At 43.1% G+C, this 23,593-nt stretch overlaps 1 protein-coding gene across 2 annotated transcripts; it reads left to right on the plus strand.

Moving 5' to 3' along the window:
- Positions 1-215: 215 nt before the first annotated feature.
- LOC144001278 (galactose-specific lectin nattectin-like) lies at positions 216-3,988 on the plus strand. Of its 2 annotated transcripts, XM_077495465.1 has the most exons (7): positions 216-331; positions 392-464; positions 598-619; positions 1,107-1,192; positions 1,304-1,438; positions 3,407-3,515; positions 3,712-3,988. In XM_077495465.1, exons 2-7 carry the CDS (start codon positions 402-404, stop codon positions 3,783-3,785), a joined length of 489 nt encoding a protein of 162 aa, XP_077351591.1. In that variant the 5' UTR covers positions 216-331; positions 392-401; the 3' UTR covers positions 3,786-3,988. The 2 variants fall into 2 exon arrangements, with proteins under 2 accessions (XP_077351591.1, XP_077351590.1); XM_077495464.1 differs by having other exon boundaries at positions 237-464.
- The last annotated feature ends 19,605 nt before the right edge of the window (positions 3,989-23,593 follow it).

Consider the following 23,593-nt stretch of genomic DNA (forward strand, 5'->3'; position numbering starts at 1 on the left):
ATATAATTAAATGTATTAAAATAACTCAAGCAAAAAAAGAAAAAAGTAATCATGCATGACAGAAAGGAATGACAATCCATTTAGTCACAAAAACAATCAAAGAAAATTGCCAATTGTCAATGACACACCTTTATTTTGTTTTCTTTTCAGGGTGTTGGTGAATGCAAAGCAAGCGTCTAGTTGGTACATCATTTGTGCATTGTTTTAAGCATGTGTCATGCAGGTATGAAGCAGCACCATCGTCATCAGGTGTCATTTGGTTAACTTGTTTAAAAGCTGTCCTTTGTGACCACAGTTTATTCGCTCAGCACAAGGCATCACAAACAACAAGGTAGTATTTGGCACATTTGCATCGTTTTTTGTTTTTTTTAATTATTATTTATTTGAGCAGCATTTCAAAGATGGCATTTGCTCTTTACTTGATATTGATCTTGAGTGGCAGCAGTGAACTATTCACTGGAACTGTAAGTACAACTTTATTTGATTTTTTTTTTTCCAGCAATTTCTACTCCATATGTTACTATTAACTGTAGAGTTTTCTACATTGATGAGATAAAAGATTTACAGGTTTTTTTTCCTCCTCACCCTTTCTCACAGTGGGCCTTTGTCATAAAGAGAGGTCGGTAACCGTCTTATGTATTTGTCTTGGGTTGTGGGCTTGGTCCAAGATGTAGGATTCACTCTAGATTTAGAATCAGTCCTTCACAGGGTTGACTTTAACAGTAAAACAACCATCCATGTTTACATCCATGTTTACATTCACAGAGATGGACAATTCGGATTCTGTGATTCAGTCTAAAAGACAGCACAAATGTACTAATTGAAGCATAAGAACAGGCACCACAGGGGACTCCTGTTACATGATGCCCTGGGTCCTGAGGCAGCCCAGTATTGAACAGAAGTATGTAAAGACAGGTAGTTGGCATTTACATTTCAGGGAAGAAGCCAGAGTAACCAGAGAAAACCACATGGTCACAAAATAGAAGAGAACTCCCACAGAAAACACAGTTGAAAATTCAAACTCAGAACATTGTTGCTCTAAAGCAACGACTCGTTTAACAAGTTTTCTGCTGGCCTCAACATGTCTTTGTTGTATATATTCTCAGATAATTATTGCCCTCACGGCTGGACTCAGTTGGAAACCCGCTGTTTCATCTTTCAAAATGAGGAATTCAATTTTGTTCTTGCCGAGGTACAACATTTATTGATATTAGTAGTCTTTTGCAAGTTAAATAAAAATTCAACATACAATTCATTTATTTTGCTCCTGTTGATTTTGTGTTTCCTGTTTTTCTCCTCTTAGACTATCTGCAACATTCTTGGTGGAAATCTAGTTTCAATCCACAGTGATCTTGAAAATGAAGTAGTTCGACACCTGATTCTGGCAGGGGCTGGATCTTTTCAGCTTTCTTGGATTGGACTGTATGACCGCATTGAAGTAAAAACTTTTTTTTTTTTTTTTTTTTTTTTTTTTTTAAATATACAGTGGTACAGGAAGTTGAGGTTTCATGGAGAGTACTTGAATCAATAAGACTCAGTTCACAAAATATTCCTTTAATATTTTCAGTCGTCTGCTCAAATTACTACATACAGTGTGTGTATATATACACCCCCCCCCACCCCCCCACCCCCCCACACACACACACCCCACACACCCCAACAAGATGATTCAATACACATCAATATGTGGGCTGCGATCCGAAACGATTAAATGAAACGATTCGGTTTGATTCAGTAGGATTACGATTCGGTGCAACAACTAGTCAATTGTCAATTTTATAATTGTTTTGATACTCCATTAATCATTTGAATATCTTATTTAATTTTAAATTATCTAAATCTCAGAATGTGCACATTTGCAAACATCTACTTTTATTTTGGAAAACAGCGATCAACATTTTTGCATATGTAATGCAACGTGTTACAGACCAAATTAGTAACTGTCTTTTAAAATGCTACTTTAGCATGCATCTGACTAATAAAATACAACAATTGTAATTATTGATGGGCGAGTACCAATACGAGGTATTGGTGCCGATAAGAGCCTTGTTTTAATGTTCTTTAATATTTAGGCAATGTTGACTTTTGAACATTTGAGTATGATTTCCATTCAATATTTTTTAATACATTCAAATGTAATCACTTGAAGTACACTTTTTTTTTTTTCAAGCACAGTGTTAATGTTTGAATTGCACATATTGCAGTGGCCTACAATAACAACAACAACAACAACAACAACAATAATAATAATAATAATAATAATAATAATATCCCCAGGAATCCGGTTCGAGTCCAGGCTCCGGCCTTCCTGGGTGGAGTTTGCATGTTCTCCCCGTGCCCGCGTAGGTCTTCTCCGGGTACTCCGGTCTCCTCCCACATTCCAAAGACATGCACGGCAGGTTAATTGGGCACTCCAAATTGTCCCTAGGTGTGCTTGTGCGTGTGGATGGTTGTCCGTCTCTGTGTGCCCTGCGATTGGCTGGCAACCAGTCCAGGGTGTCCCCCGCCTACTGCCCGGAGCCAGCTGAGATAGGCGCCAGCACCCCCCACGACCCTTGTGAGGAATAAGCGGTCACGAAAATGGGTGGATAATATCCCCTACCTTGTTTTTTTTAAGAACACTCAGCTCCACTTTGTTATTGTATTATTACGGTCCAAATGGGTGGTGACATTTTTATATTTTGTCTGTATACAGGTAGTTACCACTATATTTTCCTAATAAATAAAATAATGTTACATTCAACTGCAGTTGAATGACAATCAATGACAATTATGTTGCGTAAATTAGTGCTGAGTTTATATGGAAAATGGAATTGGTTGCAAAACATTGAATTAATTTAAAAAAAAAAAAAAAGTTTGTGTATTCCTTGTCGTGTCAAAGCCAGGGGACGTTGCCAAACCATTAAGATTTGACAAGTGTTCATGTCTGGACTGGCTTTATGGAGTTAGAATCATGCCAAAACCCCTTAAACACAAAAAAACTTGATCTACGTGCACAAAACCTGATCCACATACACAAAGAAGCATACTGTATCTTCAATTACAAAAAAAAAAAAATCTTTCACGTGCAAAAAAATGTTTTGCGTACGTAAAAAGCAATTCTACAACTACGGATAAAAGTCACGTGACTTATCTTATGGCTAGAAGCGATGTTGTGAATGAACTGTAACCAATCATGTGCGTCACTGGCCACAGAGGAATTACTGTATGTAAATTGCATATGGCCACGCACCCACATTTCGGCAATTGTAGCAGCAACATAAAACCGATTTAATAACATTTTGACCGGGAAAAAAATGTCAGGAGGCTTTTAAATGATGCTGAGAATGTTCTAGAAATGTAACAGGTGGTGAAAATCTTTTTTTTTTCTTTGGGTTTATAACAAATGAGTGACTTTGTCTTTCAGGAAGGTGATTTTTTATGGACAGATGGCTCACCCTTTGATTTTAACGACTGGGCTTCTGGCCGACCAAGAGTGAATACAAATCGGGGCTGTACAGAGATAAACTTTCAAGGTAGAAGTGGAGTTTCATCATCCTTAATTAAGTATATTATCCATTCTATCACCTTTTTATCTTTGAATTTTGGTTGATTTAAAATGTTTTTATGTGCTGTAAACTAAAACTGGTACTGATCAATATATAATAAATCAAATCTACATGAATTTTGCAATATCATACTTGAGATGTGTTCTTTTCTATTTTCATACAGGCGAATTCTGGAATGATCGACCGTGTGGTCGTCAAAGATCTTTTGTTTGTGCCAAAGATTTGAAACACTTCTAAGAGAATTGGACTTCTTTTCTTATGCTCTTTTGCAAACAGTTTTTCAATATTTTGTTGATTCTTTGTCAGAAAAAACTCAACTGTTCGCGATTGTTAAATTTTCTAACACTTAAAAGATCCAATTTGTAACACAATCTTTTTAAACATGTGTTTGTGTGCATTTGCTTTTATCTTCATTCATTAAAACAATACATTGCACAGTAGCAACTGGACAGGAAAATGTGTTTTTTAATATGCATGCATTCATTTTATTTATTTATTTATTTATTTATTTATTTATTTATTTATTTATTTTTTTAAGAGAGCTCAATTGTTCATTCGGCAGTCTTACCGATTCAACATATCAACATTGCTCTTTTTTTTTTTTTAATGTGCGTGCGCATGAATTTGTACTCATTAGTTCACCTAAAACTGAATAAAAATCCCATTACCCTTCACCTTAACCGGACACTTCAGAGTCGTGAAGTTCAGAAGGTTAGGAGACCAGAGGAAATATCAACGGAAAGAAAGATGAATCAAAGTGAAATTCAGCACCAACTATACTATGTACTATATGTACATATATATATACATATATATATATATATATATATATATATATATATATATATATATATATATATATATATATATATATATATATATATATATATGTGGGCGGCACGGTAGTCGAGTGGTTAGCACGTCCGCTTCCCCGTTCTGAGGTCTCCGGTTCGAGTCCAGGCTCGGACCTTCCTGGGTGGAGTTTGCATGTTCTCCCCGTGCCCGCGTGGGTCTTCTCCGGGTACTCCGGTCTCCTCCCACATTCCAAAGACATGCATGGCAGGTTAATTGGGCGCTCCGAATTGTCCCTAGGTGTGCGTGTGAGTGTGGATGGTTGTTTGTCTCTGTGTGCCCTGCGATTGGCTGGCAACCAGTCCAGGGTGTCCCCTGCCTACTGCCCAGAGCCAGCTGAGATAGGCGCCAGCAGCCCCCGCGACCCTTGTGAGGAATAAGCGGTCAAGAAAATGGATGGATGGATGGATATATATATGTGTGTACACCTGTGTATCGAGATACATATCGAATCGGCCTCATGTCAGAGATTCCCACCCCTAATATATATATATATATATATATATATATATTGTATATATATATATGTGTATATATATATATGTATATATATATATATATATATATATATATATATATATATATATATATATATATATATATATATATATATATATATATATATATACCTGTGTGGGTCTTCTCCGGGTACTCCGGTCTCCTCCCACATTCCAAAGACATGTATGGCAGGTTAATTTGGCGCTCCGAATTGTTCCTGCGTGTGCTTGTGAGTGTGGATGGTTGTTCGTCTCTGTATGCCCTATAATTGTGTAACGATTATCGGCCGGTTGTAACTTTTTGCAACCTCAGTTCCAAAGGAATTGAGCTCCTGTGGCCTGAACATGCCACTGTGGGGGGTGGGGAGCACAAGAACATCCCCCACAAACAGACAAATGCTCTGATTGACACGCGCACGCGCACACACACACAAATCAGGACTGTAAAAGCCTTCTTAGAAACTTGACTTTCTTATTTTGCAACAGAACAATGAATTATGAAATGTTATGTTTGCCATTTGTGAAATGTTGACTCCATGAAATGTCATGAAAATGTTCCATTGCAGTGGCAGATTCTCCACTAAACTTTCATGTGTATGCACGTTTTAACAGTGTAAGCTAGGTAACATTTCATTTGAGGTATTCAATTGTACGTGTTGCATTGATTGAATTCTGACCTTAGAATTTCAACAAACATGGGATCCAGATTCAATCTGATTAGTCTCTACCAAAACCTTCTCTAAGCTGGTAACTTTCCACTGTGGTCTCACCGGCCCCCCTGGTGTGGAGGCCGCCGCCTTCCCAATTTAAAAGCACACTCCCTGCGTGCTGCTCTCTCTCTTCCGCCTCTTCTTCTCCGCTGCTCTTTGGCTCCCGCTTCTTCGCTGCTCCTTGGCTCCTTCCTGGTCTCCATCGGCGCGGCTGCCAGACAAAGGGCTAGCCCAGCTAGCTTAACCTCCAGCACACGGCAACGCACAGAAGCCATCGCGTGTAGCGACAGGCGCAGCGAAACACGCTGCTTTTGGTCCCTGCACAAGGCTCAAACGGATGGTGCCTTTCCAGGCACACTAGGCCTCAAACCAAAAAGGGCCCGTCCCAGCCAGCAGGTTGACCCCGTGACGCTCAGTTGGCCAGCCGGACGACCTGTCTCTCCCTCTCCTGAACTGAACCTTCTTCATCCCTTCTTCAAACGAGCTTGGCGAGTCTCCATCCAGGGTCCTGCTTCTCAGACCAACCCCATCTGTAAGTGCAACTTTGCAGGCCTTTGCCCTAGTACAAATTGGTGCAAACTAGGTTGATTGTGGGTCCCATGTTGGTTTGATTTAAGAAGTCTATCACCTTGGTTAAGACCGTTTCTCTTTTCTTCTTTTCTTCTCCTTTGATTATTTTTTTTTATTATTTTAGTTCTCGTTTCATTTCCTATCATAGTAGTTAGTTTTGCTTCTTGAAATTCTAAGTAGATTATCCCACCTAGGTTAGAGAATAAACGTGCACAAAACTCAACCCCTGGTTTACTGTGTGTGTGTTTCATCAATTTATAGTGACCTCTAAGCTGAACAAAGAACTCACAAAATTGTAGTAAGGGCACAACCTTCATTTTAATGACTGATTCAACGAGGTTCTCATCTGTTATCCTGATAAAATTATCAAAAAGAGATGTGGTGCTCCGCAGGCAAGCTCAACTTAATTTAAATATTAAGTTTGAGTCTCCTTCAATTAATGAGCCAATTGATTATTAATTTAATAATTAACAATTATTGATTTAATAATTAATTGGACCGATTTCCCTTACATAATGGTGCCCCGTGTGAGGCCAATTTATGTTACATATTTTGTGAAACACACACATGTAACAATCCAAAAACAGCTTAGTGCAGCGTGTTCTTCTGGGAAAATTTCAGCTCGTTTCTATAGCAACCTAACTAAAACTTTATGCCAGAGCCAATCCTCTGTATAAAAGCAGTGTATTTGAAGCACTAAATAACAGTCTAACGACTAGTTATTGAGAAGAGAATGAATTTGTCGACTATGTGAATGTTACACACACAAAAGTGGAAGAGTAACGATCACATTTTTTCTATTGCATGCAAAACTTTTTAGGCCTGGGAATGTTTTTTCTAACTCGTCACGAATTCTGATTGGGTTAAAAATATATTCCAAACCTCACGTGGCGCAATCAGCTTAGCTACCTGATTACGTTACAAGCCTTTAGGCTGAGGAAATAGTCTAGTGCACGAAATTCTGCATTCAGACCACCATTTGAGTCACAGCACATTTCTCAAGGTGTTAAGTTGACTCCCTTTTGTCGGGTTTAGCGTAAGGCACATGGTGCTAAAACTGCTAGCCTTTTGTGTAAAACACACGTGTTAAGATCCGCCATCTTTGGAGGCGGATCCTTAACTTAACTGGGATTCAGGTAACCACCCCTTGAAACCAGTCGACCAATAAACTAATTTGAGGGGCGGGCCCAACGGCCAGACTTCCAAGTCGCTCCTCATTTGGCTGTGGCCTCCAAGAGAGGATCACGTCTCACCACGTGACCCCCCACTGAGAGCCCAGTCTCTGCCAAATTGTAGCACTGAATAACTAGTTATACAGTTCGCTTAAATTGTTGAAATTAGATTTCCATCTGATTAACACTAAAGTGTACTGTTTGCTTAAATACTCATATTGCTACACGGCCAGCCGCCAAACTACAGCTAGTATAGTTGACTCCTGCGTTCTAGCAACTGACGTGTGAAGAGGGACACATCGCAGCCCCTCTCCCCCCGTGAGCCTACTGTCTGCCTTCTTCAACATCGCATTCAAAGCACTTTATAATTTAAATAATCAAGTTACCGTGATTGGAAACTAATCGAGGGATTTAAATTACTACTGTACCGTCCTAACCTATGATTCTTACTGGATTTAAGATAATTTAACATCACGTGTCTTCGCCACTCTTAAACGTTACATTATAATATTTTTCCTACTCCTGTTTCACCAAGTGTTAACATTGAGTTTAGGGTTAATATTTTTGTACGTTTTGCACTTTTTAATCTTCATTAATTCCGTCGTGTTTAATGAATTAACACCGTCTTTCAGGAAGTAGTAGTTTTCTCTTTCCCCTCAAAGCGAGTCCTTACACGATACTAGTATCGCGATATAAACCCGTGGGAATTAAAACGTTTCCGTGGTTTCCGCTCCTTGATTTATTTAAATTATAATTATTAGTGTCTTCTTGATAATTCGGCGTCAGTGCCGCGCATAACAACACGCGCGATTATCCGTAAGGAGTGAATTTAACGTGTTTGACAGATTGACAGCTGGCGACATACGCACGCGCAACTTCCGGTGACGTGCCATTCATTGACAAAGTTTACGTTAGCTGCGTCTCGCTAACAACTTTGCTTGCCAAGTGCTACGATTTTAAAACTTGTGCAAGGTATTTAAACACTCGTTTTAAGACACATTCTGTGTCACTTACGAGCGACGGAGTTGTTTTGTCTATGCGGTAAAGTCATAAAACTTTATTGATCGAACAAAATTACGACTCTATACTACACACAGGAGCCTCGTTGCGTTTTAAACGCCGACGGCGTCCTCCTGTGGCTATTCACGGTACCGCAGTCGAGGAACTTTTGCCAACAAAATTAAAACGCTTGATAACTTTAATCATTGACTAACCAAAGAGTTTGTTTAAATAATTAACCACCGTTTTCAAGTACTTAATTTTGTTTTAATTAAAAGCAACACTCAACTAGTAGTGTATAGCTTTTCTCGTTGTAGTTAAGAGTGTTTACCCAATTTTTAGGCACTTTTGGAAACCTCTATTGAATTAAATGTAATTTTAATTTAATGTGACTGTCCTTAGTAGACTTTTGTTTCCTAAAACCTGTAACCTCAAATGTATGCTGTGGTTAATAGTAATTTAACAGACTAAATTGCTTAACACAATACTTTGTTGAGGGTCCTCAATTATTTAATGCATTGCCATTTAAAATAATTGGTAACATATTTGGATACCATCCTTTAATCTGTGCCTTAAGAATTTTGGTAAAACATTTTGAATCAACTAATTGGGCCCAAAAAGCCAATCTTTAAGCATTAAGCATTTCCAGCATTGTCTAATTGGCTAACAATTAGTCCTTCCAAATTGAGTAAAGTGAGCTTACGCATATCTTTGATATCATAACGCTACTTTTAACAATGGATGCTTTGGAAAATGCCCTTGCGACCGTGACTAACAATCTCATTCCAGGCTATGCCGACGCGACAGCCAGCGCTAGCGCAGAGATTCTTGACACCAACATTGCGCAACTCGTTTGCGACGCTCAACAAGGGTCGTTAACCCACGAAGATATGGCACAAATCCTCAGCCGACTAATGGTGAATTTAGTGGCTAGGTGGAAATTGAGTGACCATGAACTCGAACAAGTGAAAAGCGTTCTGACAGCAGAACAGCAAATTCACGCCCAAGTTAGTAGCAAGCTAACCGAGTTGGAAGCATGGTTGCATGAATCTGACCACGTGAACTTGGGAAACCAAGTTACAAAATTGACACAGGAACTCAAAGTGAGTACACAAACTGCCCGCACGCATGAACAAAATTGGCATAATGCCACATCTGAAATTCGTGAGCTAAAAGAATGCAGTGTAGAACTATCAAATCAGCCCACTGAAGCCCATTGGATTGATCTCCAAACTGAGCATGAATTTGACAAGTACTTGCTAGCTCTCGCGAATGATGAAATTGCGGAATTAACTCAAAAGATTAGACTTTTGAAAAATGAACGCATTGAAGGAAAAAGGCAGACGTTTCGTTTGAAATCTCAGTTGATGGCAATGGAAGAAAAACTCCGGCGATTGCAGCATCCATCCTTCAACACTGGCCGGGATGACGAGTCATCCCAGGCTGAATCGAAATTGCAGCAAGTCCCACAAGGTAACAACAGGTGTCCATTGACACCGTCCCAAACCACTGCTTTGGAGGTCCCCGTTCAGGACCTGTCTCAGGTGAACTCTCCTTTGCATTTTGATCCACTTGTGGTGCACGCACCTGTTCCTTTTTCAGACGCTGCCACGTTGTCTGATGTGCTGCAGACTTCCTCTGCAAATCTTGGACCTGTTTCTCAGCCACCTGTGCCACTTCCGGTTCCCACTCGCTCCATGGCAAGCACTTCTCCAATTGCCGCTCAACACACACGGGGGCCCCCTCCCTCTGCAGTGTCACTGAGAGGAGCAAGCTCACCTGTCTCTGTGCTTCCACCAAGAAGCACACTTCTTGTTTCGGCACCCCCGCTAGGCGCCACGCCTTCTTGTGCGTCTCCAGTTGCTGCCAACCTTACTTCTCCTGCTCAACAAGCAGATGCTTCTTCACCTCATCATGTGGCGCAACCAGGCATGTCTACAAAAGAGTTAGACACGATTGCCAAGCACATTCAGAAATTTCAGCCAAAACAAGATTGCTCTGATAACACTTCTGTGTACCTCAAAGACCTTGATTTTCATTTGAGGAGATTCCCACAGGCAACAACGGAAGACAAGATTTACCTCATGAAATTGACGTCCACTCGAGAAGTAAGTGATTGGATCGACCGCCAGCCGATCCACATCTTGAATGATTATCGAGCACTGTGTCACGCATTGTCTCGTGAATTTGATGGCCCAGTATCAGCAATGAGCTTTCTTGCTGCCTGGTCAGTAAAACAAGGCCGAAAGGAATCACCCAGCCTGTATTATAGTCGCCTGCGCAAGGCATACTTTGGGCATCGTAACGAACCCAACATGGAAGAACAGGTAGAATTCAAAACACTATTTTTGAACAACCTCCACCCAAACACAAGCCGCCTCTTGGGTGTGACAACTTGTCCTCGCACGCTAAGTAGCCTAGAGCTACGTGAACTTGCATCCAAGGCCTTTGTGTTTTTACGCGAAAACGCTGCTAAATCAGTGGAATCCTCTGTTTACCATGTTGCAGGTGGTTCAGACGAGGTCGAACGACAGTCCGAATCACAGCAAAGCGACGATGACATCGCCGCTTCCCCATCAAATCCTGCACAACGGCCTCAAAATGGTTCTCATCAGCAGCACCAGTACGGCCGCAGTGCACCTGCGCGGTTGAGTCATAGCTCCAGCCGTGGTTGTGGACGGGAGAAACCCTTTGCGAAAACAAAACCTCGCAAAAAGAAACCTCCCCGCACAAATAGTCCTCAGGAGCCCCCATCCACGTCAGGTGACTCCTCAATTGACAGCAACATCTGGACAAAAGTTCTTGATGGGCTGCGCAAATTGTCCAACGACAGTCAGCCGACAGCCATCAATGAGCCAGAGGTGTCGGACAACACCGTTCTTTCAGTCCAACTGGATCCAGCACCTTCTTTGCCTTCTGCCAGTGCACCTGTTACCGAGTCGAATCAACCATTCAAACAGCTCTTAGGTAACCTCAAGATTAAAGGTGCATCACGTAAGTTCTATTTGAGGACGACACTTGAACAAACATTAGACTATGACGCTTTGGTTGATCCTGGCGCTGACATTACAGTAATGTCCAACACGCTCTTCAACCAACTTCAAGCCATGCTGAAGAACAGTGGCCGGATGCTCCGCCTCAACCACTGCTCATTGGAGATCGGTGCGTTTGCACTGACTAACACCCATCTGGACTCCATGGCAACGTTACACTGGACGATTGGACCACACACATTGGTCCACCCTGTGTACGTGTCTGCTGTGGAATCAGTCCCGCTCCTCATTGGTCAAGATCTGCTGGGCCGCTTCAAGCCCCTGATAGATTACGACCGACGCAAAATCTGGTCACAGGTGCGGCAGCCTCTGCCTGCAGCACCGCTGACCAAAACTGCCAATTGTTATGCACTAAGCCTAACAGAGCCTTCTTGTGAACCGGTTCTGAGTGTACAAAACTTACACCAGGACTCTCACCCAGCTCAAGGGGGGACCATGCCTGTTGTCTCCGAGATGCCCTCAAGAGGTCACCTTCGCAACACCAGCTCTCCCCTCGGCCAAGTTGAACATCCCACTCAGGGTGTACAACTCTGCCACCTTACGAAATGCGACTTGGATTGCACCTCCGAGCTACGCATGACACAAATTGAGGCCGTTGTCCTCACTTTTGAAGCAAACCATTCAGCTTCACCGCGGACTTTGAACTTGAAATCGCACTTGAAATTGTCATCGAACAACCCAAACAACACAGTGGTTGTTCTTTGCAATCTGCTTGGCGCGTTGTGCCTATTTCTGAGCAATTTGTTACCCACCCTGCCCACCCTTGCAATACAGATGGTGCACACCACTGCCCTGCCATTCACTGCCCCCGCGTTCGCGCCTGCAGTACTTCTTTTGGGCCACACGTTGTCAGCCTTTGTGCTCAACAACACTTATCTGATTTCAATGAACTTGCAGTCCATTGTTCTTCTCTTGCTTTTGCTCATTGTGTGGCTCACCGCCGCCGCGTGCCTTCCTCGTTCGCCTGTCGACGGCTCACCTGTTCATGCCAAGACATTCGCTTTTGGGGGTCACCTTTTGCTTCCTGTCATGGGCTTTCTTCTTGCTCCTCCGTGGACCGCACATCTCTGCCGTTCGTGGCTCCACGTAGCCGAAGGGGGGGTCATGACATCATACGCCCATGACATGACACATAGCTGTCAAAGGGAGGTCATCACAACAGGACTGGACCAGCCAATCAGGTCCAACCTCCATGACCTCACTTCCTTGGTTACAATTGAGGGACGAACCTCGCCCACCTTTGTTGACCACCATCAGCAGGTACAAGATACACCTGTGATTCTTCCTGTGGTTCATCCAAGATGACTTGGAGCTTTTAGCTCCCACCCATCAGGCACCTATGGGTGCATTTGCCTTTCCAACTGATGCAGGACCCAAACGGTCCCTTTCCAAACAGTGGTTTCAGACACCCTGGCGCCTAATGGCTAACACATTTTTGCTGCTGTTGTGTATGAATGCGCTAACGACATATTTAAAGTGGCTAGGGCCAAACCTAACCCCCATAACGCCATTGAATAGCCAATTAAATTTGTGCTTCACCCATTCGCACACCTGCACTCATACGTATGACACCATGTGCATAAACAAACTTCCTAGAAAGTGTACAGTGACTCAAATGATCTTCAGCAGACTCCCCAAACGACTAAAGCGATTGGTAAGAAATGTGCTTTTAGCTGCTGCTTTTATTAGCTTCTTATTTAAAATAAGAACCTTAACTGTTAACGCTGTTAGTCCAAACACCGTTAACTTGAAAATGGCGAAACACGCGAGTCACGACCGAGATTCCTTTTGCCTAACAACGCGTAGCAAACAAATTACCAATCTACCGTCTCCCGACAAAACAACCAAAAGGACTACGCTAGTCCTCAATCTGCCTAGCATCACGCTAAGCTGAACCAAACTAACCACGAGACAGTTTGTTTCTTCTCGGTGTCCCAACCAGAGCACGCTCACACGCAAGGTGTGACCGCGCTGAGACTTGACATGCTGCACTAATCTGTTTGATACATCAACAGCTCAGTTGTGAGAACGTCTTCTCGGCCTGCATGCTCCCTTAATACAGCTTTCTTTTGCCCTAGAAAGACCCAAAGTCATAGTAAGAACCGAAAGTGCCCCCTTTCAGTCACATTGACATGACATTCCTACACAGGCCTCTAGACAACTATTGGACTTCTATTTTTCACTCTCGTGTTCTTCTCCTGTTGCGTCTGTTACTTTCCCCTTCCATTCTATACACGACACGTAGTGTAGACCTAGAGGGAAAGATAACATCATAGCCAACTGCCGAGTCTAGCTTTAGCAAAGGGAGGGGAGGGGTGGGTTTGCACCAACTTTGTACTCTGGTAACTGCATTGTTGTGCTTCACCTGTCCACCTGCCGATGCCACGTCTAGAAGTGCCGACCGAAACGTTCTGTCGAAGAACGTTTCCATCGCCAAAGGGAGGATCTGTAACGATTATCGGCCGGTTGTAACTTTTTGCAACCTCAGTTCCAAAGGAATTGAGCTCCTGTGGCCTGAACATGCCACTGTGGGGGGTGGGGAGCACAAGAACATCCCCCACAAACAGACAAATGCTCTGATTGACACGCGCACGCGCACACACACACAAATCAGGACTGTAAAAGCCTTCTTAGAAACTTGACTTTCTTATTTTGCAACAGAACAATGAATTATGAAATGTTATGTTTGCCATTTGTGAAATGTTGACTCCATGAAATGTCATGAAAATGTTCCATTGCAGTGGCAGATTCTCCACTAAACTTTCATGTGTATGCACGTTTTAACAGTGTAAGCTAGGTAACATTTCATTTGAGGTATTCAATTGTACGTGTTGCATTGATTGAATTCTGACCTTAGAATTTCAACAAACATGGGATCCAGATTCAATCTGATTAGTCTCTACCAAAACCTTCTCTAAGCTGGTAACTTTCCACTGTGGTCTCACCGGCCCCCCTGGTGTGGAGGCCGCCGCCTTCCCAATTTAAAAGCACACTCCCTGCGTGCTGCTCTCTCTCTTCCGCCTCTTCTTCTCCGCTGCTCTTTGGCTCCCGCTTCTTCGCTGCTCCTTGGCTCCTTCCTGGTCTCCATCGGCGCGGCTGCCAGACAAAGGGCTAGCCCAGCTAGCTTAACCTCCAGCACACGGCAACGCACAGAAGCCATCGCGTGTAGCGACAGGCGCAGCGAAACACGCTGCTTTTGGTCCCTGCACAAGGCTCAAACGGATGGTGCCTTTCCAGGCACACTAGGCCTCAAACCAAAAAGGGCCCGTCCCAGCCAGCAGGTTGACCCCGTGACGCTCAGTTGGCCAGCCGGACGACCTGTCTCTCCCTCTCCTGAACTGAACCTTCTTCATCCCTTCTTCAAACGAGCTTGGCGAGTCTCCATCCAGGGTCCTGCTTCTCAGACCAACCCCATCTGTAAGTGCAACTTTGCAGGCCTTTGCCCTAGTACAAATTGGTGCAAACTAGGTTGATTGTGGGTCCCATGTTGGTTTGATTTAAGAAGTCTATCACCTTGGTTAAGACCGTTTCTCTTTTCTTCTTTTCTTCTCCTTTGATTATTTTTTTTTATTATTTTAGTTCTCGTTTCATTTCCTATCATAGTAGTTAGTTTTGCTTCTTGAAATTCTAAGTAGATTATCCCACCTAGGTTAGAGAATAAACGTGCACAAAACTCAACCCCTGGTTTACTGTGTGTGTGTTTCATCAATTTATAGTGACCTCTAAGCTGAACAAAGAACTCACAAAATTGTAGTAAGGGCACAACCTTCATTTTAATGACTGATTCAACGAGGTTCTCATCTGTTATCCTGATAAAATTATCAAAAAGAGATGTGGTGCTCCGCAGGCAAGCTCAACTTAATTTAAATATTAAGTTTGAGTCTCCTTCAATTAATGAGCCAATTGATTATTAATTTAATAATTAACAATTATTGATTTAATAATTAATTGGACCGATTTCCCTTACAATTGGCTGGCAACCAGTTCTGGGTGTACCCCGCCTACTGCCCGAAGCCGGCTGGGATTGGCTTTGTGTTTGATCCCATTGAGAGACGATGCAAAGGCGTGTTGTGGTGCGAAATGGCAGCAGGTGCGTGAAGACGTGTGGTTGATCTGAATCAGAAGATCAAGCGAAATGCCTGACACTGTTGGCCACTAATGCACAACATGGACACATAATGTGTCATGCTAAAAAATTCATAAACTATAATTGTCAAACCAATACATGGTGTATACTGAAAATATTATTAATAAATACATAATAGGCTATATATAAAATATTGCAAATAATCTTAATAAGTAAAAGATAATCATACATAACATATGTTCGTATGTTATCGTGTATATGTATGTTGTTGTACATATGTGTTCCACCTTTTCCTGCTCAGTCTCCCGACTGTGGTCAGGAGGCACAGGGGAGGATTTTTCCTCCAGGGCCGGAGTCGCCTCCGGGGGTAACTCCCGTCACACGTCGCTTCAGGAGGCACCGGGAGACAGAGGGTCGCACTGTAGTAGTCCTTTTATTCTCAGTTTTTCCACACACTTTTTGTTGTCTCTTACCCGTACACTCTCTCTCTCTCTCTCTCTCTCTCTCTCTCTCTCTCTCTCTCTCTCTCTCTCTCTCTCTTCCGTTCTCACTCGTGCATGCGCACTCACTCCTCGCATCTCTCTCTCTCTCCACCCTCAGTCACACACAAGCCAAGTTTGGCAGTGGTTATTTTGGTTTGGTTTATTCATTGTTCCTTTCGGACACATTACAGCTTAAATCAATCACATCACATCACATCATTTGCAACATTGACATCCGAAAGAAGGGCTGACGGGTAGAAGCCGAAGCTTATTCGAGACCCATCCCCATCGACCCATTACTATAACGCATCAATCAAATACATTATTTAGAACAGTCATTAATTTTTATCAATATCCATCCCATACTATCCCAGACACTGCTCGCTCAGTTCATCTTGAATGTCCGTGTGTAGATTGTGGCTAGTCCCAGTCATTTGGAACTGGTGAGTCCGTCCCCAGACGCCACCAGCAAGCCCACCCCGCCAGGCGAGCAGCCAAGGCAAGCGCAATTCTTCTCTTTCACCAGTAGGGTCTTCGCTGACCTCGGATCAGCTTTTACGCGTTGTGCTTTCCAGAAGAGGAGATCGGCTTGCATTCTGCCCATTGCTATTCAAGCAATTTCAGCCTCGAGTCTCCTCAGGTAGCACCACTGGTTGCTAGCACGTTGTAGATCTGATGACTCCTGTGCGCTGCTCAGCCTAGCTCACCCAGCAGAGCGGCCCACGCCAGCCGCATTCCAGGAACCAGACCACCAACCCCATTTTGCGTATTGACAGCAGTTTCACTGTAGCCACAATACAGCCTTATCAACAAATGTCCAAACGGAATTCGAGCCAGAAAATATTTAGATTCAAACGGGAACAGCAATACATGTTATCAATGCAGGTGTATAAACAAGAGTTAGCCTTGGCAAAGTCAGCAAGTAATCATATACAACTCCAGCTTTGGGTAATTAGTGATGTTGTTGTTGTTGTGATATTGTCTCTCAAGCGCTGCCAATTCCTCAGCTCCTTTCACGATTCGTGTTTTTAGTTGACCAGAGTTATCTTTAGTTTGAATAAAACTTCGGCAGTCTTTTGTCCACGTGCTCTCGATAAGTCCATTCTTTCTCATTTGTCGTGCCTTTTTGGCGATGACAGCATTTCGTTTGGTGAGGTTTTCGTTGATGTAGACATGTTTCCCACGAAGCTTGTGACGGTCTCTCAGAAGAGCAATCTTTTTCTTTCTGTCAACAAACCTGATCAGAACTGCCGGTGGTCGTGTCCGTCCAGTTGGAAGCGAAAAGCACATCTGAATGTGCGCAGGATCAGCAGTTAATCCCAAATCTCTGAGTTGAAGTGTCACTTGCTGTTCCACAGTCACGTTCCCTGAAGATTAGTCAGAATCTTCCGTGCTCGTGCCAGCCACAGCTCTCAAAGGGCCACGGCGCGGCTTGATCTTGATACCGGTGACTATCACATCGTTGATACGAAGATTTTGTTCCAAATCATCCCCTTTTTGTTCCAAGGCAACAATGCGTCGAGCTTTTTCCTGTGTCTCTGTCTTCAATTGCTGTATTTCCTGAAGAAGTGGCTCAATGGTCTTCTTCATTTTAAGTAATTCGGAAACCATTCCACTGAGTTTTTTAAGAGAAGATTTTATCTCCTCATTCTCGTCAGCTCTTTTTCTGCCAGGCATTCTACAACAGTGTAGTTAAAAATCCCAATGCTAAAATCAACAAGTCAAGATTCACGAGCGAGTGCAGGAGCAAGTACAGATGCGTCCTTCCTCAACAGATCCGTCCTTGCAATTTTTGCCATGTGTTATGGTTTGGGGTTTGGTTTTGCTACTTTTGTTGGGTTTTTGAGTTTGTCATGTTTGTTTCTGCTTTCTGGTTTGTTAACCTTGTCCACCTGCGTGTCTTCCCTTCCCAGTGTATCCACCAATCAGCTTCCCTTACCACTTGTGTCTTGCCCAGCTGTGTCTAGTCATTGTCAATTAGTCTGTGTATTTAGTCACCTGTTTTCCGTTCAGTTCTTGTTGTTATTGTTGTTGCTGTCGATGTCTTTTTTTCCTGACATGCTGCCGGTTTTTGTCCTCAGTCTTGCCCTGTTTTCCGTGCCTCCGAGTCCTGCCTTTTGTGTTCACCATTAGTAATTTTATTCCCTGCTTTGTTTTGTACTTTGTATCTTATGTTGCACTTTGTTTTAAGTTAAATTAAAACTTATTAAGAACACCCCTGCCATGCCTCGTTTGCCTCCCTGCACTTGGGTCCACCATCTCCACCACACGAACTTGACACCATGAGCTTCTAAAATAAGTGCTGTTAACATTCTAGATTGTAGTTCTTACCCCACATTATAGCTAAGTGACAGCTTCAGGGCCGGGAGCAGGTCAAACGAGTCTTCCTCGAAATGTGCGCTGTACAACACTGACGTTGGAGTCAGGTGTCCATTTATCTCTCATCCGTTGTACTTGCTTTGTCCATTTTTCGCCAAGAACTGCATCTTTAGGTAACCGAAAAAGGTTCACGCCATCTTCCCTTCGATTACAACAAAATCCGGCCACGCAACGAGACGGCATTGGAGAAATTCAGTTGATGATAAAACACACAGCAGTCATAAGCTTGCAGCGGCAAAGCAAAGACGCTGGCTTCCGTTCTTCCGCTGATGTCATATCCGATTCGGCCGCTGGAGCGCGCCAATGGCCAGATTTTGCGTGAGTAATTTAAAAATATGGAAATACTCTTTTAATATGTTTTGACTCGAGCCGCTTATTTTGTTGTGTATATTATATTGTTCCAAGCAACATATTAAAAAAATGTCCTGAGCTGTCTCATACACTTTAATGTTATGACCCACTGTATTTGAAAAAGACAAAAACTACTGTAAACTACTATAAAATGATCTGAGCATACCCTCGTATTTTTGTGGGTGCAAAGCAGTCGTAGTTTCGTGCTAGCCACCGTGCTTGTCTTTCACTCTTCACTGTCTTTCGCCTGGTTTAGAATCACTGCCGGCAGCTGAAAGAATGATCTCATCTCTCTTTGAGCCATTAGAGCCATCCGCACAAGATCACCATAGCATCGGTCGCCGATTTTTTGATTTATCAACTGTTGGACCTATTTTCTTGGTCACACTGCTTGTTTTCTAATTCACTCGCATTGACACCCTGCCCTCCACCGCAAGGGACGCACTTAAATGTAATGTCACACTAGCAGGGTCTATTGGCAATCCAGTAATATATACAGATCAGACGAACACAACACAGGAGAAGTGACGATGCCGGGTGATTTCACGCAAAACCTTTTGCTGTAAAAACGCAAACAATAATGAGGTTGCGCAAAATGAAGAATACATGGCTATCCGCCATTGTTGTTTACACTGAAACGGGCTTTTGTGTGAACGGGGCCTGAGTTTGAAAAGTATGATGATGAAGTGTTACCTTTGCGGTTTGTGATGCCTCTGCTGTGGGAATGAATTGAAGACAACAAAAAGCAGCTTTTCAACATGCCAACACTTGCCTGAGTTTATAACACTAATTATCCAATCAAAATTGCCTGTCACTTTTTAATGAACTGATAATTACCACTTACTTGCTTGATGACGCATGCTGAGACCAACGTTGATACCAATGTTCTTCATCAAACACGCTTTGAGGAAAGCCATGTCTAAAAGTAGTCATGGATTTTGTTTTGCTTTTTGTTTGTTGTGTAACTAATGGAATTGGTCCACCTCATGCACAGTAAACAACCCTTTAATGGCCACCGTATCCGTTTGGCACACGAAATTTAGATTGTTTAAAATTTAAATTTTTTAAAAAGTCAACTTCAACTCATTAAACCTCTTATACTTGTGCATATGTTATGCACAAAAAGAACAGTTAAAGACTATTTTTGGGGAGGGATTATTCACTTGAAGTGGGGCTCCCAGCAAGATACAAATTTTTCTAAAACCGTACCCCTCACTTACAACATTTTTATATATATATATATATATATATATATATATATATATATATATATGTATATATATATTGCAGTTTATGACTATTATATTGAACACAGCCAAGTAACCCTTTGAAGAAAAATACAAAAATAAAGGGATGAAATAACTTTTCAAAAACAAGCTGTGGCAAACGGAGGTGAATTTCAGACACAAAGTAGCTGCAGTATTCATATAGTTTATTTCATTGACTCTAATGACTCAAATCATGCCCAACGATTCAAATGCAAGTATGGAAGCAAGCCTTATTGTCTGCCTTGTGTAACCAAAGAATGACATTGGTATATTATTGGCTGAATTGGACTGACTTCTGTACACAAAGACAAGCTGATGTAGGCTGATGTATGTTGAAAATGAAAAAATCCCTTGTCCTCTGGATGAAGTATTGAGTTGAAACTCTCGATTTACCGGTCGATCTACGTTCCTACTCTCACCTGTGGTGAGGAAACTGTGGGTCGTGACCGAAACAACACGATCCCGGATACAAGTGGCCTGAAATGAATTTCCTCCACAGGGTGTCTGGGCTCTCCTTTAGAGATGGTGTGAAAAGCTTGGTCATCCAGGAGGGACTTGGAGTAGAGCCGCTGCTACTCCATGTTGAGAGGAGCCATTTGAGGTGGTGTTGTTTCGTCAGCCCGGACGAGAGGCAGACGGCCGGACCGAGTTTTACGTCCGATATGTCGGGGGGGGCTCCGACTGTCCTCTCCAAGAGTGATCGTATATTATGCATCCCGGGTGTTGGAAGGAGAGTGTTACGGCTGGCGGCTCGGGCCCGCCGCCGGCTACGCTCTCCTAGTATGTATGTGTGTGTTTGTGTCAGCTGGTGCCCGTATAATGGTACTGCAGTTTGAATGCGCCAGCGTGACGCGCTGATTGGACGACTGTGCCAGCGCGACGCGCTGATTGGACGACTGTGCCAGCGCGACGCTCTGATAGGACGACTGTGCCAGCGCGACGCGCTGATTGGACGGATGTGCTGGCGCGACGTCCTGGGCGGTGGTCGTCCGCCCCTACGCCCTCGGTGGAGCAGCTCCAGCCCTCTCCGCCAATCGCCGACTACCACCTGGCCGGACTGCTCCACAATAAAAAGCGCTGCATTGCCGCTCCTCGGGGCGGCTGGAACTTCTCAGTGCAGCTCGCCTCGTTGGTGTCTCTTTCGTTTTGCTCTTGGTGTGAGACACTCGTTAAACCCGTGAGCTGGGTAACCCTTCACTTGTATTCGCTTTAAAGGAGAAGTTTAACAACTCAGAATCTGGAAGAAAAAAAGCAACAGAGTGCCGGGCCGAGATTCAAGCTGTAGACAAAAAGATTAGTTGACACAGACATACAAACAAGACATATATTCTGGCCAGAAGGGATCAGAAATCCGTCGAACAAAGGGATGCACTGGTTTTTATAGCCTTACTAGATCTATGCCCTTTGAGTGTAACATCTTAAGATAAGTAACGTTATTGGGCACTAAAAAATTTGCCCACTCCTACATATTAGCCTAATTATTCACATGAATGTCTTTGGCCACTAGAGTGCACTGCAAGATAGGAGTTTAACTTGGTGCAGTACTATTTTGTGACCATTGGGGGCACTGTTACTCCATGCAAATTTAGGCCCGCAACCTTTGGCCTATTTTAAAGCTGACCTCTGTATGAACTTCATGGTTACGCAAGCTCACGTGTAACTTCCTGCTCATAAATCTTGCGGACGGACAAGACATTTTTATAGCTTGCACCTGGTCTTGGCGAGCTCACTCACGTGTAGCACGTGTAGCTCACGTGTTCGGAAAACCCCTCTCACACAGAATGCCTCCAAGGCCAGCCAGAGCACACTTAATCGGAAAACCTCTACATATGTCTGCTGGGTCAAAAGAAAGGAAAATGTGTCAAGAGCAGGTTTGGGTCAAACCAGGGGGCCTTTTATAAGGGGACTTCTGGATGGGGCATCAGGTGGGTGATCCTGGTGGGGGTTTGGGGAAAGCTCATCTGGGGGCCTGGCATTTCTGGCGGTGGAGGGTCTGATCGTGGTCAAAAAGGTGTGCCTGGTGGTGGTCGTGTAGACGTTTGCTGTTTGGCGGTTGCTCCTGGCTGGTTGGAGTTGAACACTTCTCAGCAGGAACTGGAGGTGACGATGGTGCAGGCGCTGAAGGGAGCGCTGGTTGAGGACCTCCGCACAGGGCTGCTGGTGATTGCGCTGATGCGTGGGCTGGGGCCCACGGCTGATGGTTGCACCTGAATCAGTTGAGGGCTCACAGTTGGTATCACGGGCTGCTATTCGGGCCATTCAGCAGCTGCTATCACCAAGTCCTCTAGACAAAAATCAAACATGAGAACTTTTCCCAATCGGTTAAACTATGTAAATTTTGAAAATTATATATATATATATATATATATATATATATATATATATATATATATATATATATATATATATATATATATATATATATATATAGGGTGGCACGGTAGTCGAGTGGTTAGCACGTCCGCTTCCCAGTTCTGAGGTCTCCGGTTCGAGTCCAGGCTCGGACCTTCCTGGGTGGAGTTTGCATGTTCTCCCCGTGCCCGCGTGGGTCTTCTCCGGGTACTCTGGTCTCCTCCCACATTCCAAAGACATGCATGGCAGGTTAATTGGGCGCTCCGAATTGTCCCTAGGTGTGCGTGTGAGTGTGGATGGTTGTTCGTCTCTGTGTGCCCTGCGATTGGTTGGCAACCAGTCCAGGGTGTCCCCTGCCTACTGCCCAGAGCCAGCTGAGATAGGCGCCAGCAGCCCCCGCGACCCTTGTGAGGAATAAGCGGTCAAGAAAATGGATGGATGGATGGATGGATGGATGGATATATATATATATATATATATATATATATATATAAAACTTCCTTACTTACATTCAATTCCCCCTTTTGACACATATGTCATGTGTCAACACAAACGATACCAGAAGACTCCTGGTACTCAGACTGGAACCAACTTACCGTCCACGTCTCGGGATCGGCACTCACAAAAACACAGAAACTTAACCTGAAACCATTCATTTACTTACTACACCAAAAACACATTACAATACAAACAAATCTACAATGGTAAATAGAAATCAGTCTATAAGAAGTCACTTCAGACACAGATCAGATACACAAAGCTGGAAGGTGGTTCTTGAAGATCTCTGACCTGCAAGATCAGTCTAGCATAGGACAGCACAGCATGTCGAAAAAACATTGATATCGCGATATTAGCCCATGCAATGTTTAATCTGGAATTTTACGCTTTGCATAAATTCAACCAGTCAGACATCAACTTAAAAAATGCAACAACCATCCAATAGTTGATAACCGAGAGGTAATTACCCTTAAATATACAATTAGTTTGCCTATTTTGGTGCATGAAAAGAATTCTTTTAATTCTTTTAATTCTTTCATCAAATTACAAAAATGTCAGTTCTTTAGATACATGTTAAATTGCTATATTCAGCAGCCATATCGCATATCACGTTATTCCAATATCGTGCAGCCCTATTAGCATCCATCATGAATAAATCAACTATCAATGACAAAAAAGCATTAAAACTGTAAGAATATCGGGGTTAGGAAAAAAAAACTTCACAAATCCATCATGATGAGTCTGTCGTGCTGCAAGAAAAGGGTTAAACAACAAA

Source organism: Festucalex cinctus, chromosome 14, assembly GCF_051991245.1.
Source record: "Festucalex cinctus isolate MCC-2025b chromosome 14, RoL_Fcin_1.0, whole genome shotgun sequence".
Lineage (NCBI taxonomy): Eukaryota > Metazoa > Chordata > Actinopteri > Syngnathiformes > Syngnathidae > Festucalex > Festucalex cinctus.